Consider the following 16,858-nt stretch of genomic DNA (forward strand, 5'->3'; position numbering starts at 1 on the left):
ACAACAGGATGATCGTGATCATGATCGAGCCTTTGTTCATGCTTGGAGAGGTACCCAGCCTTCTTTGGATATTTGGCACCAGATAGAGGTCTTATCAGGCCTTACTGAGTTATTCTTCATTGTCTCTGTATATAGCAAGAATATAACCATGAAGCCCAGGTTTTGACTGAGCCTCCAAGGAAAAGAAGCAGGTTTCAGGACCAGGGGTTGCTACCAGTGGTAGCATTTTCCTCTCACTACATCTGGAACTAATCTGAGAATGCATTTCTCAGGTACTTTTTGGTGGGATTACTGAACCCACGACCCCATATGTGCAAGGTAGGTGCTGTACAGCAGAGATATATATCCAGTTTATTTTCCAAATTCTTTGCAAAGAGAGGCCAAAGGTTGGGACCAGGGACACTTGCTGTGTTTTTTTCAAAGATCTTCTTCTGATCTCCAGCACTGCCTGGTCCCCAAGTACCACAAGAGTCATCCTGGTTGCCTCAGCACTGCTGGGCCAGAGCACTAAAGGAATGACTGATATCAGTCACTCCAGTATCCCTGAGCCCCTGGAGCATTGCTTCAGAAGCCTGAAAAATTATAGATAAGAAAGAGTGCTCACCAGGTTAGAGGTGGCCTACGAATCAATTTGAATTTACTTTTCTTCCTTGAAGAAGAAAGTGTATCCCCCTTTTGTGAGATAGAGAGTTGCACATAAATTTTCTTCAGGCATAGCTCTCCAGTAAAAGCAGCATTAGGAGAGGTATGAAGAATGATTGAAGGAGAAGGATGATTTCTCCAAGCTCCTTCCTCAGAAACTACTGTCTTTGCCAAACCCTAATGAAAGTCAGGGCCATACCTCACTATTCTATTAATAAAATCTCATCTTTCAACCTCTGGGTCTTTCCTCAGTAAACGCGTCATGCATAGAAAATGTTAGTCTCGATCAGTAGCACCATCCAAACTGGGATTTTAGAAACCCTTGGGAAATTAAGTCATGTATTTTCTTTGAAAATTCTTGTCTGAAAAACCTGTGTGGACATTTGGGAGGTAGTGTCATCAATCGAAAGATAAAAATAAGGTATGTTTCAGTATCTCTTGCTTAAAGTAGTGACTAATTAGCTTTCCCTCACCCCAAGAGAACAACCCAAATTTACTTTATATCCTTGTTCTTTCAGTATCTAATGAGTTTTGGGAGTCCTGTACTCCCATTCACTGTATGAGTATAACAAGCTTGGTGATGAACACAATCATATGAAAAGCTTCATGAAGTCATCAAGCCTATAAGAGCTTCTAGATACTAATGCAGTGTGGTAGAAAGATATTACTCCACAAGGGAAGGTGAGAGGGTCAAGAGTTGGGGGCAGTAACACATGCTTATGCTCAGCATTGCTGGGGGTATCAGGATGACTCTCCTTGTGCTTTGGGGACAGTACAGTGTTGGAGATCAGAAACTCATCTTTGAAAATACACATAATGCACTGGAAGGTATTTCTGGAGCAGATGCACCCAAAACAATGGAACACTTGGCAGAAGAAAACTTCTCTGCTCATCTCCCAAGGACAGAGAGGTAAAGGGTAATTGCCACATGCTGCACTGGACTTATAACCACTGAATAAGGGAGTGTCAGACCTTTCATTAGAAATCTGAGTAACCCCTGTGCATCGCCGGGTGTGACCCAAAAGGCAAAAAAATAAATAAATAAATCTGAGTAACTCAGAATTAAATTCATACCAAGAATTGGAGGCAGTGAAAATGTGGTTCATTGTCTTTGTCTCTTCCTGGGGTCTTTATTGAGCAAGGCTTCCAAGAAGGGCCCCTACATGTGACATTTAAAGAACTATAAACAGTGTTTTGTCAGTAAAAAATTCATAACTAGAAATTCATTTATTCCCTATTGTGGAACAATAAGCTGTGACAAATATGTTGATTTTTTTTCTTCAAACCTTTGTTAGTGATTAATTTTTAGAAGAGAATGTTGCAGGAAGCGTAATCCTTTCAAGTCCTCTAGCTCACTATGTGGAGATATTTTGAATCAGGGATCATGGTCATTTGGAGGACATAGTATTGACAACTGGAACAGAGGTTTTCAGACTACCCCATGGGCTGTGCATTTCAGAAGTGACAAGTTTAGTTGCATAAATGGCACTTATGAGACATGGCCTTTGGAAGGATGGTGGGAGAAATATATTTTGCTATTTTCATGTCTAATTTCATGTTTTATTTTCATGTCTAATTTCATGTCTAATGTTAGAATCAAACAATGTTACACATTCACTTATTATTGAGATGCTAGAGCCAAAAACCATTTTTAATAAGTGGTTTACTTTTTCAGCTTTTGTATTGCAAATCATAATGCTTAAAATAAGTAAGAGAAAGAGAAAAATGGAGAGAAGAGGAAGAGGAAGAAAGAAAGAGAGAGAGAGAGAGTTGCCTATCATAGAGGCAGACTGGGGTAAGGGAAATTGGAGGGGGCGGGGGTGGAAGGGAAATTGGAGACTTTGGTGCTAGGAAATTACACTGGTGGAAGGATGGCTGTTTGAACATTGTATGACTGAAACCTCATCATAAACAACTTTGCAATGCTCTAAAAATATTTTTTTTAAAAAAACTGATTTACACAGTGGTAGAGCGTTTGCCTTGCACGTGACCAGCCTGGCTGACCCGGGTTCAATTCCTCCGCTCCTCTCAGAGAGCCCGGCAAGCTACCGAGAGTATCTCGCTCGCACAGCAAAGCCTGGCAAGATATCCATGATGTACTCGATATGCCAAACACAGTAACAACAAGTCTCACAATGGAGACGTTACTGGACCCGCTCACGCAAATCGATGAACAACAGGAGGACAATGCTACAGTGCTACTGAAGAGAAGAGTATAGGAGAAACATCACTGATTATTTGTGTAGTAGGGAGAATGCAGGTGCCAAGTTCCCAGAATATTTTTTCTGAGTGTGATAAGTCATCTAAACTACTGCCACACTCAGTCTCTATCCATATGAGCATGGAGCCTAGAGGCCTTAAAGTAAATCATGCAATTACAAGTTCAATCAAATTACATGTGGTTTTGCAGGACTTGTAATAAATAATATCAGTCAGGACCAGATCATTCCTTAGGACACGTATACATACATTGTGTTTAACTGAATGTTAGAAAACCTAAAGTTTAACTCTCCCTGAAATTTATATAAAAACTCTTGGTGAGTTCATTGATTAGATATCATCATATATGGTCTAAAATATTTTGTTGTAGCATTTGAAAATATCAGGGTTTTTTGGATTTAGGTAGATATACTTAATCTACTTAGTCCCAACTATATGATATTGTTTCTCTGAAAATCTGTAAATCCATATTTCTTTATGCTCAAGGATGAGATGAAAGCAAAGAAATAATTTTATGGATAACAATAGTAATGATGAGTTTCAGTGGCTAGTGGAGTACGCAACATCATAAAAGTCCTCAACAAATGGTGATGATTGAAACTCTATGGTTTTTGTATTTTTAAAGGTAATATTAAAGGCAATATTACCAACATTGCTATTTAGTTTAGTTTATTTTGAAACTTAGTTTAAAATAAAACACAATCATTTTATAATATGCAAGCATCAATTATACTTTACGTAGATCACAATATGTTAAAGGTCTACTAATAATTATCATATATTTGTAAACTGAGGAAAATATAAAACTGATGTCCATGCAGGAGTAACATGCTTTATATTAATTATCACAAAAACATAGAGATACTCCCCTTTTATTTTACCCAGTGAAAGCAAAGTTCACAAAGGTAAATCAATCTTACAAATTGATTTAGATGAGTCATCTCTCATGGGTAGAACTCAGTATTGAATTTTTATTGGGCCCAGATCGATCTGATTCAATTATCAACTTGCTTGGACCATTTTGCTTTCTGTCTCACTACCTGAATGGGTAATCAGTTAACCTGACATTGAGTTCCCCTAAAATCTCTGTGCTTGCTGTGATCTCCTTGTGTAGGTTCAGGACAGCAGGCTATGTACTGCAGACAGAGACGTTCATGGAAATGGCAAATGAGACGACTGTCCAAGAATTCACTTTGGAGGGGTTTCCTGCTGTTCAGCATCTGGGAAAGGTTCTCTTCCTGGTGCACCTGCTGGCATACCTGGCATCCATGGCAGGCAATGCGGTCATAGTCACCATCACTAGCATTGACTCCAGACTTCAGACACCAATGTACTTTTTCCTCAGCATTTTCTCCTTCCTGGAATGCTGCTTCACAAGTACGGTAATTCCAAAATTGCTGGTCATCTATCTTTTAGGGAGACAAACAATTTCCTTTGTTGCCTGTTTCATACAATGCTTTGTCACTATCTTTCTGGGAGTAGCCGGTTTAATCCTCATGGCAGTGATGTCTCTGGATCGGTACATGGCCATTTGCAGGCCTCTACACTACCCAACTATCATGAACTTAAAAACTTGTGTCCTCCTGATCATTTCCTGCCTTACCTTAGGTTTTACTTCTGTCACTGGCCTGGTGGTGAAGATTTCTCAGTTATCCTTCTGTGGTCCCTCTCTCATCCCTCATTTCTTCTGTGACATTGGCCCCCTGATTCATCTCTCATGTTCTGACACCAGATCTGTTGAAACCATGACTCTTGTCCTTGCCTTGTGTGTCCTTTTTATATCCTTCATCATAACCGTCATCGCATACAGCAACATAGTAGTCACAATCATTCGTCTTCCATCAGCCAAGGAAAGACAGAAAGCTTTCTCCACCTGTTCATCTCATCTCATTGTTCTCTCACTAATATATGGCAGTTGTTTCTTTATCTATGTGAAGCCAAAGCAAACAAACAGGCTGGAATCCAACAGGGAGGCTGCCCTTGTGAACACAGTGGTGACTCCACTGCTGAACCCTGTTGTCTACACTCTAAGGAACAAGCAGGTCCACCAAGCTCTGAGGGAGAAAGTGGGCAGAATGAAAATGTCAAGATAAAAATATTGCACGACATTGGTGTGCATTGCTCCAGAGAACTATTTGCCTTCAATCCACTAATGAAGTCATCCATGAAATTCCTAATGCAGAATCTCTTGGATACCTATCTTGATCTCTATGGCAAAAAGGTCTCTGACTTTTTCAATGTCATATTTTACACTACGTGTGTAATTTTCTTGCCTAAACATTTACTTATTCAGTTTATTTTAATTGAAATTTTTAAAAAAAATATTGAATCTCAGTGGAATACCCAGTTACAAGTTTGTTCATGAATGGGCTTCAGTTACATAGTGTTCCAACACCCATCCCTTCTCCAGTGTACATTTCCCACCACTAATGGCCCCTGCTCCCCTGCTTCTGTTGAAGCACTTTTATTCTCTCTCTCCCTCCCTCCCTCCCTCCTTCCCTCCTTCTTTTCTTCCTTCCTTCCTTCCTCCCTTCCTTCCTTCCTTCCTTCCTTCCTTCCTTCCTTCCTCCCTCCCTCCCTCCCTCCCTCCCTCCCTTCCTTCCTTCCTTCCTTCCTTCCTTCCTTCCTTCCTTCCTTCCTTCCTTCCTTCCTTCCCTCCTTTTCTCTTTCTCTCTCGCTTTCTTTTTCTTTCTTTCTTTCTTTCTTTCTTTCTTTCTTTCTTTCTTTTTCTTTCTCTCTCTTTCTTTGCTTTTTTCTTTCCCTTCTCTGTCTCTTTAATTGAATAATTCTTACATAATTGTATTTTTACTTATAATGTAAACCATTTAATTAAAATGGTATACATTGAAATATAATAGTTTAAGCTCTTTTTAATTTTATTTGCTCTGTCTATATACATGATTAAGCAGAACAACTTTACCAAAGTGGATTAAAATAAAGATAATAAAAATTTTATTCATGTGTGGGTTGTTCTGAAATAAATTATGTAAATAGCAATAATTTTGGGTCCACATTCTATATTTAACCAAACAACTTTTTAGTATCCTTTGACATAGTTTTTATCAAGTGTGCCACTTATTATTTGCTTTAAACTCTAGCATTACACAAACATGTAATATTTCCATGTTGGAAAACAATTAAAACTGCTTTTTAGTCCCTGGAGTTCCCTTTTTTAAATTTTTATTAGTGAGACACCATGAGGTACAGTTGTAGACTTACAAATTTTGTGCTTGGGTTTCAATTATACAATAATCAAATACCCATCCCTCCCAGGGTTAATCATCCCACAACTTAACCAATGCTCTTATTTTTTTTAAATTAGTGTTACTGCTAGTTCTAGTTATTCAGATTAATAATGTTACTTATAATTGTTATTATCCTAATTTTTATAAAACATATGTGTACATAATTGAAAGGGAGCACTTATTCTACATTTTAAGTTTTTATTCTGAAAAATCAAGCTTTTTAAAGCTATGTATTGACGAGGAAAATTAAGTTAAACAAGTCAAACTCGTTTTTTTGACAATTAAACATATATTATCAAAAATATGTTATATTCTGACTGATAATCTGTTGGAGCAAACAAAATCTCAAACCTCAATTTTTGCATGCTTTTTGTTTTTCTTTCCAGAATAGGAGAGTATATCTTTTATACAATTATATTTCAGTGGAAATTTCTCTAAAACATGACACCATTTATTTCTTTTTTTAACCCAAGCCCTGAAGTTAAGCATAAAGACATTTTATGAAGTAAGCTCTCTATTATGATTGGCTAGTTCTTGGCCTTGTAGATTTAACCTTAATAGTGAAGAATGTCACACAAATTAACATGTTATGATAAACTACATATTACATGCTGTAAACATTATATGAAAAAGATGCAGGAAAAACCAAGAATAGAGTAGAAAATAGGCAGAGAGACTATACTCTGGAAAATCAGGAGAAAAAATACCTGGAGATGGACCATTCAGTGGATATCAAGTTTACAATAGTGGTTACATTATGGTTTTGTACACAGTTACCTCACTCTCCACAACCAACACCCTCCAACACTGTGTTTCTATCATTTCTAGTCTATCTTTCTTCTCTACAGTCCTCCTACTACTTGATAATCTGTTTTGCAAAGGCCTAGAGTTTATCTCATTCAACAACGTCTATTCCCTGGTTTTGTTTCTCTATATACTAGAGATGAGTGAGATCATCCAATAATTGCTCTTCTCCCTCTGACATTTCACTTCACACGATACCCTCCAGTTCTTGCAAACTGTAAAATTTCATCTTCCATTGCAGATCTGTAGCACTCCATTGAGTATTCATACATGACTTCTTTTATTTGTTTGTTTGGTGGTCACACTTGGCATGTTCAGAGGTTACTCCTGGCTCTGTGCTCAGGGATCATTATTGATGAGGTTTGAGGGACTATATTTGATGCCCAGTACCTAACCAGCTTGGCCGCATGCAAGGCAAGAGCCCTATCACTGTTCTGTCACTTTGGCCCCATACCACACCTTTTTTCAATCTATTCATCTGTTCTTGGGTATTTTGGTTTCATATTGTGGCAAGAACTTAGTGCTTCAATAACATAGGTGTGTATATAACTTTTTGAATTGGCGTTTTTGTATTATTGGAATTTGTGCCAAGATGTGGGTCACAAGGTTATGTGGAAGCTTTATTCTTACACTTTAAATAAATCTTCATACTATTTTCCATAACAGTGAAACCAGATGTCATCCCCACCATCACTGAAAGGGGGTTTAGATGCAACCACATTCATGTCAACATTTGTTATTTCCAGTCTTTTAATATATGCCATTCTCACTGATATGAGCCAAGATATCATTGTCTTTTTGATTTTCATTTGCCTTATAACAAATGATGATGAACACTTTCCTTATGCTTACTGACTGCCACATATTCTTTCCAGGGAACATCTATTCATCTCCTCTCCCTGTTTTTGAATGAGATTGTTGTTGTTAAAGTTTTTGAGTGCTTTATGCATGTTGTATACTATTCCTTTATCTGATAAACTGTGTAAAAATATTCCCTCCCATTATTTAGTGTGTCTTTCTATTTTAGCCTAATTTTCTTTTGCATGTAAAACCTTTTAAATTAGATGTAGTTCAGTTTATTTTTATTATCTTTGCCAATAAAATAAAATAATTGAAGATATCTCTAAGATTTAATGTCTATTATATAAAATCTATACCATATTTTCCTCAAGGTATTTTAGCAACGTAGGTCTAATATCAAGGTTCTAAGTTAATTTTTAATAAACTTCTATATGTGCTCCTTATTAGATTAAATTTCTTTCCTTTTTTCTTTCTTTCTTTTTTTCCATGTGACTATCTAGTTCTCCCAACTCCATTTGTTGAAGAGACTTTATTTGCTCTACCTCATGTACTCAGCCTCTTTGTCATATGTTAACTGTCAATAAATCTAAGGGTTTATCTCTGGGCATATTACATTGGTTTGAAAATCTATCTTTATATTACATTGGTCTGAAAATCTATCTTTATGCCAGTTCCACACGGTTTTGACTACTATAGCTTTATACTATAAGCCAGAAAATGTAATACTTTCCAGCTTCTTTTCTCCCTCAGTATTGTTGGCTATTTGGAAAGTTTTATGATTCCATACAAATTTTAGTAGTTTGTCAGAAGCCACCCTATCACCGTTTACTCAGAGAATGAGACATATACACAAAGACTGTCCAAGATTTATGGTCACTATTGAGAGTTCTCAGGTCATCCATTTATTCTGTACATAATCACTTCCCCAGCCTCCATCTGGTTTCCAACATATGAGCCATTGTTTTAGTTAACAGAGACACTCAGGAAAGTTAGAGAGCATATCAAAATTCAGTGGTACAACCAGTGTTGGTGCGGATGTGGTGGGTTCCTTCACTGCTGGTGGGAATGCTGACTGGTTCAGCCCTTTCGGAAAACAGTATAGACGATTCTCAAAAACTTAAAAATTGAGCTACCATTTGACCCAGCAATACCACTCCTGTGAATATATCCCAGAGAGGCAAAAAAAGTACAGTCAAAATGAGATCTGCACTTGTATGTTCATTGATGCACTGTTCACTATAGCCAAAATCTGGAAAAAACGCGAGTGCCCGAGAACAGATGACTGGTTAAAGAAACTTTGGTACATCTACACAATGGAATACTATGCAGCAGTTAAAAAGGATGAAGTCATGAAAGTTTCAAACAAGTGGTTCTACATGGAAAGTATCATGCTAAGTGAAATGAGTCAGAAAGAGAGGAACAGACATAGAAAGAATACACTCATCTGGGGAATATAAAGTAACAGAATGGGAGACAAACACCCAGGAATAGTTGATTTAAGTACCAGGATGTTTTCTCCATGACTTGGAAGCCAGCAGCACATACTGGGAGAAAACACAGCTCATATAGAGAAGGAAACACCAAGTAAAGGGTGTTTGGAGGACTCTCTTGGGATGCGAGACATGTGCTGAAAGTAAATTATAGGCCGAACATGATGGCCACTCAATACCTCTATTGCAAACCTCAATATCCTAAAGGAAAGAGAGAGAAAAAGAGAATGCCCTGCCATAGAGGTGGGGCAGGGTTGGGGGGAAGGGGGATGGGAGGGCTAATGGGTACATTGGTGGTGGAGACTGGGCATTGGTGGAGGGATGGGTACTTGATCATTGTATAACTGAAACCCAAACACGAAAGTATGTAAGTCTACAACTTTACCTCATAGTGTTTCACTAATAAAATAAAATAAAAAGAAATCTAGAGATTTCAGAATCTTTAGAAATAAAAAATATTCAATGGTACATTTGTTATTGCATTAATATATTGTTGGAAGCAGCTAGACAAATTGTAGATTGATTATAAACAGCACATAATCAGTAGCTATGAAGAATTTTGGCACCCATCAAGCACGTATCTTCCTTAAAAAGTAGTAGTAAAATTTCAGAAAAATAATTCAAACTTAAAATTTCCTAATTGAAATAGTATCACCTACTGAAGCACATTAGCTGATTATGATAACATGTCGTGCATTTAGCAGAAACTGTGCTCCAGATTACTAAAAGCTTCAATCAATAGTGTTCTTTTTAACAATATTAATGTCAAAATTTTTAATACATGAAATCACTGACACTAAGATCAAATATTATATATCAGGAAAAATGATTTTTTCTTTTCTATCAATGTGATAGGAAGGCAAACGATTATGCATGACCTTTAGTTTACATGCTTTCAGACATATCTGTCGCTTTAATTAGGTCTTCTTGAATTAATAGTTGCAAATCCATTTATTAACAAAATGGTGACTCTATGGATTGACTGCAATGCAGGAGGCTCTATAGCACCTATAACCAGTAGGGTTAAAAAAATTTTTTTACAGACTTGCAAATTTTCATGATTATATTTCAATCAAACAATGTTCGAGTACCTATCCCTCCAACAGTGCCTATTCTCCACCACCAATGTTCCCAGTGTCCCTCCCACCACCCCCAGTCCTTACCATCCCTTGCCTCTGTGGCAGATACATTCCCTCTTACTTTCTCTCTCCTGTTGGGTGTTACAGTATGCAATATAGGCACTAAGCAGTCATGATATTTGGTCAATAGTCTACTGTCAGCACACATCTAATCCTGAGCAAACCCTCCATCATTTATTTAGTGGTCTGTTTTCTAAACCACCAACCTTTTCTTCCAGCACATGAGATCAGCTTGCAAGCCATGAAGCAATCCTCCTCTTATCCTCCTATTATCTCTACTATCCTCAGGTGTTATTCTCCTATTATGTTACTTTAGATTCCAAAGATGGGTGCAGTCATTCTGTGTCTTGACACGCTCTTTCTGACTCATTTCACTTAGCATGATACAGTCCATGTTAGTCCACTTATATGCAAATGTCATGGTTTCATCTTTTCTAACAGCTGCATAGTATTCCATTGTGTAGATTTACACAAAGTTTTTTTAACCAGTCATCTTTTCTCAGGCACTAGGGTTTTTTTTTTTTCCAGATACTGGCTATTGTAAATAGTGCTGCAATAAACACACAAGTGCAGATGTCATTTCTACTGTACCTTTTTTTTTTTTTTTGCATCTCCGGGATATATTCCCAGAAGTGGTATTGCTGGGTCAAATGGGAGCTCAATTTCTGTTTTTTTGTGAGAAACGTCCATATTGTTTTCCAAAAAGGCTGAACCAGTCAGCATCCCTACCAGCAGTGAAGGAGAGTCCTTTTCTCCCACATCCATGCCAACGCTGGTTGCTTTTGTTCTTTTGGATGTGGGCCAGTCTCTGTGGTGTGAGATAAGATTTCATTGTAGTTTGGATCTGCATCTCCCTGATGATTAGTGACTAAGAGCAATTTTTTCATGTGCCTTTTGGCCATTCAGATTTCTTCTTTGAGAACGTTTCTGTTCATTTCAGCGCCCCATTAATTGATGGGATTGGATTTTTTCTTCTTGTAGAGTTCAACCAACTGTGCTGGAGTGATAGCACAGAGGGTAGGGCATTTGCCTTGCATGCGGCCAACCTGGGTTCGATTCCTCTGCCCCTCTCAGAAAGCCTGGCAAGCAACAGAGAGTATCTCACCCGCACGGCAAAGCCTAGCAAGCTACCCCGGACATATTTGATATGCCAAAAACAGTAACAACAAGTCTCAAAACTTGTTGTGAGACATTACTGGTACCCACTCAAGCATATTGATGAACAACGGGAGGACAGTGCTACAGGGCTACAGTAGAGTTTAACCAGTGCCTTGTATATCCTTGATATTAACCCCTTGTCAAAAGGGTATTTGGTGAGTATTCTTTCCCATTCTGTAGACTGCCTTTGTATTTTGGTCACTCTTTTGAGGTGCAGAAGCTTCTCAGTTTAAGATAGTCCCATTTGTTCCTCTCTGTTTCCACTGGCTTGGTAAATGGCATTTTGTCCTTGAAGATACCTTTTTATTATTATTATTAAGACTTTTATTAACAGGTTCTTGCAGTTTGTTGACTTTTTGGAAAAAATCAAGCTGTAAACTTTTTTATTAAAAATGAGGTTCTTAAAAAATCTCAACATGACAAGATATGAAACAATTTAGACCAAACATGATTGCCACTCAATGCCTCTTTTGTAGACCACAACACCCAAAAGGAGAGAGAGAACAAAAGGGAAAGCCCTGCCACAGAGACATGGTGGGATGGGAGGAATGGGGGGTGGTAGGGATACTGGGACCTGTGGTGGTGGAGGATGGGCACTGGTGGAGAGATGAGTACTTGATCATTGTATAACTGAGACCCAAGCACCAAAATTTGTAAGTCTACAACTGTACCTCACAGTGTTTCACTAATAAAAATTTTAAAAAATAATAAAAAATAAAAATCTTTAAGGTGTATTGAGAAAAGCCAGGCTTCTTTTTTTTCTTTTTTCTAAAAACATGCTTGTCATTACCAAAATGAGACAGCTTTAGGTAAAAAATAATAAAAATCCCATGCTGCATAGATAATGCAGATAGTTCTGGTTATCTGGTCAATGGGCAAAAAACAAGCACTTAAGATCTTCAGCTCCAATCTTTTGTTCATTTCTTATTCCTGGAATTTCATATTCATTTCTTCTTGGTGGATGACTAAACCGGATGATGGTAAAGATGGTAAGCTGGCATTTACTCAGTCCCGCCCTGCTCAGCCTCAGGAGCAGACGAATTCTCAGCTGGTGGATCGACTGCTTCTGTCCCTTTGCCATCTTGCAATTTAGGGTTTTCTGGGTGTCTGCATCAGTAATTGAAGTTGCAGTGGTATTGACGTTGAAGTGGCTGCTGACCTTGGGTCTCATCTCCTTGATTTTCCTTATCTACTTCATTGTTGTCCTCTCTAGGCTGTCTTTGGCGAGGAGGCCCCCTGCAGAATCGTGATCTACAACCTCGATACATATTCTGCCTTACTGGTTCTACCTTGTTCTCCTGAACCCTGGTTGTCAGCACCCTCATCACTTCTTCCTGCACAGGAGAATAGGAATACTGTGGTCGACACCCATAGGGTCTCTGCATGTAGTAAGGTGGGAACCGTTGCCTGCGGTAGGGCCAGTGCTGTTGGGTCTGGCCTTCAGGAGCACTCTCCAAACCCTCATTCTTTTCCCCATTCTCACTATTCTGGTAATTCTGCTGGTAATTGCGTGGAGGATCCCTGAGACGTGGATAGCATCTATAATGGTTATGATCTGCTGCGTATTTTCTGCCTTGAACTGGAACTCCACCAGGGCCTGTAACATTTGCTGCCTCTGCACACTTTTCTCCTTCAACAACATCAAACTCCACAGTCTCTCCATCTCCTACACTGCGAAGGTACTTCCTGGGGTTATTCTTTTTTATGGCAGTCTTCAGCTGATCTTCTCGGTCCTATCTTGGCATTAAAATCACCCACAATGAGCTTGTAGAAGGTGTGGTCTTTATAGAACTTCTCCAGCTCCATGTAGAACGTCTCGATTTCTCTTTCATCATAATGGGATGTTGGTGCGTAGACAACGAAGATAGAAACTGCAGGCAGTGAGCCACGTCTATTCAAATGTAAACGTCCGATTTGGGTTGTTAGGCATTCGAATGAATCAATGCTCTCTTGGCCAAGTTTGTGTTGACAAGGACACTGATGCCTCCGACACCTCTTTTATCGCATGTTTCGAGGAACAATTCCGAGGAACTTCACATTGGGACCCATGGCCTAGAATGGAACGAACAGGGTGAGAGACTGTCTGAGTTCATCATGTCGACCAAGACCATCCATGGTAACTCACAGTTCCAGAAGGCAGAATCTAAACAATGGACATGGGAGTCTCCCAGTGGACGATTCCACAACGAAATAGACCACATCATATTCAATCGACGGTTTTGCCTGACCGATGTCGCTGTTGTCCCAAAATTTCGAACGGGATCGGACCACCGTCTCCTTCATGCAAAATTCTACTTCACAGAGCGGGGAGAAAGGGCTGCAAAGTTCAAAAAGAGAACTCCCAGAATAACCACCAACTGGGAACTCTTTGGCACTATTGCAGCAACATGGGAAGATGCCATTGTTGACAACATTGACGAGGAATACGATCGACTGGTTCAGCACCTCCATGAATGTGCAAGGAACGCCAAGAAAGAGATAGCCACAAAAAAACGCCTGTCTTCGAAAACTCTTGAGCTAATTCACCAGTGTGGTTTGGCGCATGACTCAGGCAACCGCAAGCTAACGTCCGAGCTCGCAAAGCAGTGCAGAGATGCGATCAAGGAAGACCTCAAAGAGAGAAGAGCAGAAGTACTGGTAGATGTGGCAGAAGCTGGGAAAAGTATTCGTTACGCCCGCCTGTCCTTCGCCAACTACAAGACCAAGATGACTGCCCTCTGATTTCCTGATGGATCCATCACATCCTCCAGAATGGCAATGGAGAAGATTATCCATGACTTCTACTCAAATCTCTTCGATAGCCATATCCACTTGCTGACATACCAAATTCCACAGGATGGATATGTCGTTCCCAACGTTCTCCCTTCCAAAATCCGACACGCCATTTCATCGGTAAAGAAACAAACAGCACCCGGCCCAGAAAAGGTCAGACCTGAACACCTGAAGAACCTGCCATCAGTACTCATCAATACACTGGCTCGGCTCTTCACTCGCTACCTGTCTGAATGCAAGGTTCCATCCCAATGGAAAACCAGCTGGACCGTACTACTGTTCAAGAAGGGAGACATCCATGACATTGGCAACTATTGCCCGATCTGCCTATTGTCTGTCATCTACAAGTTGTTCACTCGAGTCATCCTAAATAGGATTGGCAGAACACTAGATGAAGGACAACCAAGCGAGCAAGCCGGGTTCTGCAAAGGATTCAGCACCATCGACCATATCCACACAATAACCAAACTCATTGAGGTTTCTCGGGAGTTCAAGATGCCGCTCTGTTTAATGTTCATTGATTTAAAGAAGGTCTTTGATTCTGTTGAGACAGAAGCGGTCATTGAAGCCCTAGCCAATCAGGGCATTCAAGCCCAATACATCAGGATCCTCCGTGAACTGTATTGCGGATTCACTACCAGGATCTCACCATTCTACAAAGAAGTGATCATTGATGTCAAGTGAGGGGTTCGGCAGGGTGATACCATTTCACCGAAACTCTTCAGTGCCGCCCTCGAGAACATCATGTGACGACTGGAATGGGAAGGAATGGGAGTGAAGATAGATGGTCGGCAATTACACCACCTCCGCTTTGCTGATGACATTGTTTTAATAACACCAAACATCAGCCAAGCGGCACAAATGCTGGCCGACTTTGACCGTGAGTGTGGAAAGGTAGGACTACAGTTGAATCTTACGAAGACAATGTTTATGAGAAACTGCCTCATTCCTGATGCCCCATTCGCTCTCAATGGAACGACTATCTCCGAATGCAACAGCTATGTGTACCTAGGTCGAGAAGTCAACATGACAAATGACCTGGCACCCGAGCTGCGCAGGAGGAAGAGAGCAGCTTGGAATGCCTTCAAGAACGTTGAAGAAATAGCTAAGAGGACGAAGAACCTCCGGCTCCGGGCACATCTCTTTGATTCCACTGTTCTTCCTGCATTAACATATGCCTCAGAGACCTGGGCCCTACGCAAACAGGATGAGAACGCTATTCAGGTCTCCCAAAGAAGAATAGAAAGAGCTATGCTTGGAATATCACATTTCACTCAAATGAGAGAAAAAATCCGGAGTTCCGACATCCGTCGACGATCAAGAATCAGGGACGCTGTCTCATTTGCCAAGGTGTCAAAAATCAGATGGGCTGGTCACGTAATGAGATCTAAAGACGACCTCTGGACTAGAGCTGTTACTGACTGGATTCCACGGGATGTCAAAAGACTGTGTGGCCGCCCACCTATCAGATGGTCAGACTTCTTCGTCAAGATCATGAACGATTGGTTTGAAGCTCTTCATGTTCCCAGAGTGAACAGATGCCATTGGGCTACACTAGCACGCGACAGGGACAAATGGAGACGTTACTGGCACCCGCTCGAGCAAATCGGCGACTAACGGGAAGTTAAGTGATTAAGTGATGGCAGTCTAGTGTACAAATACATCTTCCTTGGTGTCATTCCTATTGATAAAACCATATCTGTTCCTTACATTGAACCATTTTACTGTTCCAAAACCTTCATTGCAATGACCTTCATGTCCCCGCTGTTGCTGCGGCCGATGTGAGGCTGCCTAGGTCACCGCTCCCTGTGCTGCTGCCACTGCCCGTGGCAGCGCTGAGGGCGGGGGTGGCTGGGGGTGGGGGTGGCGGGCGGCTGCTGGGTCTCAGCCTAGCTGCTCATGGTTGCGGTGAGGGTGACTGGGGCTGGCTGCAGCAGCTGCGGCTCCTCCTGGGGTGTGATGGTAACTAGGCCTGCGGTGGCGGTGGGACTACGCAGGGCTCTCTGGGGTCCGCTCTCTGCTCTTGCTACCGATTGACTCCCTTGAAGATACCTTTAGTTTTAATGTTATAGAGGGTTTTGCTGACCTTTCCTTCAATGTACCTTATGGTTTCAGGCCTGATGTTGATGACTTTAATCCACTTTGATCTGACTTCTGTTCATGGTATTAAGTAGAAATCTGAGCCCATTTTTTTGCATGTAGTTCTCCAGTTTTGCCAGCACCATTTGTTAAAGAGACTTTCCTTGTTCCATTTCATATTTCTTGCTCCCTTATCAAAGATTATCACTATCACTGTCACTATCACTATCACCCTGTTGTTCATCGATTTGCTCGAGCGGGTGCCAGTAAATGCCTTCATTCATTCCTGTCACATGCTAGTGTAGCCCGATGGCATATTGGGGGCTCTTTCAGGGTCAAGGGAATAAGAACCATCATTGTTACTGTTTTTGGCATATCGAGTATACAATGGGTAGCTTGCCAGGCTCCGCCATGTGGGTGGGATACTCTCAGTAACTTTCTGGGCCCTCCGAGAGGGATGGGTGCTTTTGGGGCAGCCTCTAGTCACATTTATAAGTGTTCCCAGTCA

General features: G+C 40.4%; 1 protein-coding gene and 1 pseudogene across 1 annotated transcript; one reads left to right on the plus strand and one right to left on the minus strand.

Moving 5' to 3' along the window:
- Positions 1–4,016: 4,016 nt before the first annotated feature.
- On the plus strand, positions 4,017–4,955 carry LOC130038685 (olfactory receptor 6C74-like). The gene has a single exon (XM_056130527.1). The coding sequence runs from the start codon at positions 4,017–4,019 to the stop codon at positions 4,953–4,955; it is 939 nt and encodes a 312-aa protein (XP_055986502.1).
- Positions 4,956–12,308: 7,353 nt separating this feature from the next.
- Positions 12,309–16,172, minus strand: LOC130038658 (Y-box-binding protein 1-like; annotated as a pseudogene).
- Between the last annotated feature and the right edge of the window lie 686 nt (positions 16,173–16,858).

The sequence above is a fragment of the Sorex fumeus genome, unplaced genomic scaffold, assembly GCF_029834395.1.
Source record: "Sorex fumeus unplaced genomic scaffold, SorFum_2.1 ptg000078l, whole genome shotgun sequence".
Taxonomy (NCBI): Eukaryota; Metazoa; Chordata; class Mammalia; order Eulipotyphla; family Soricidae; genus Sorex; species Sorex fumeus.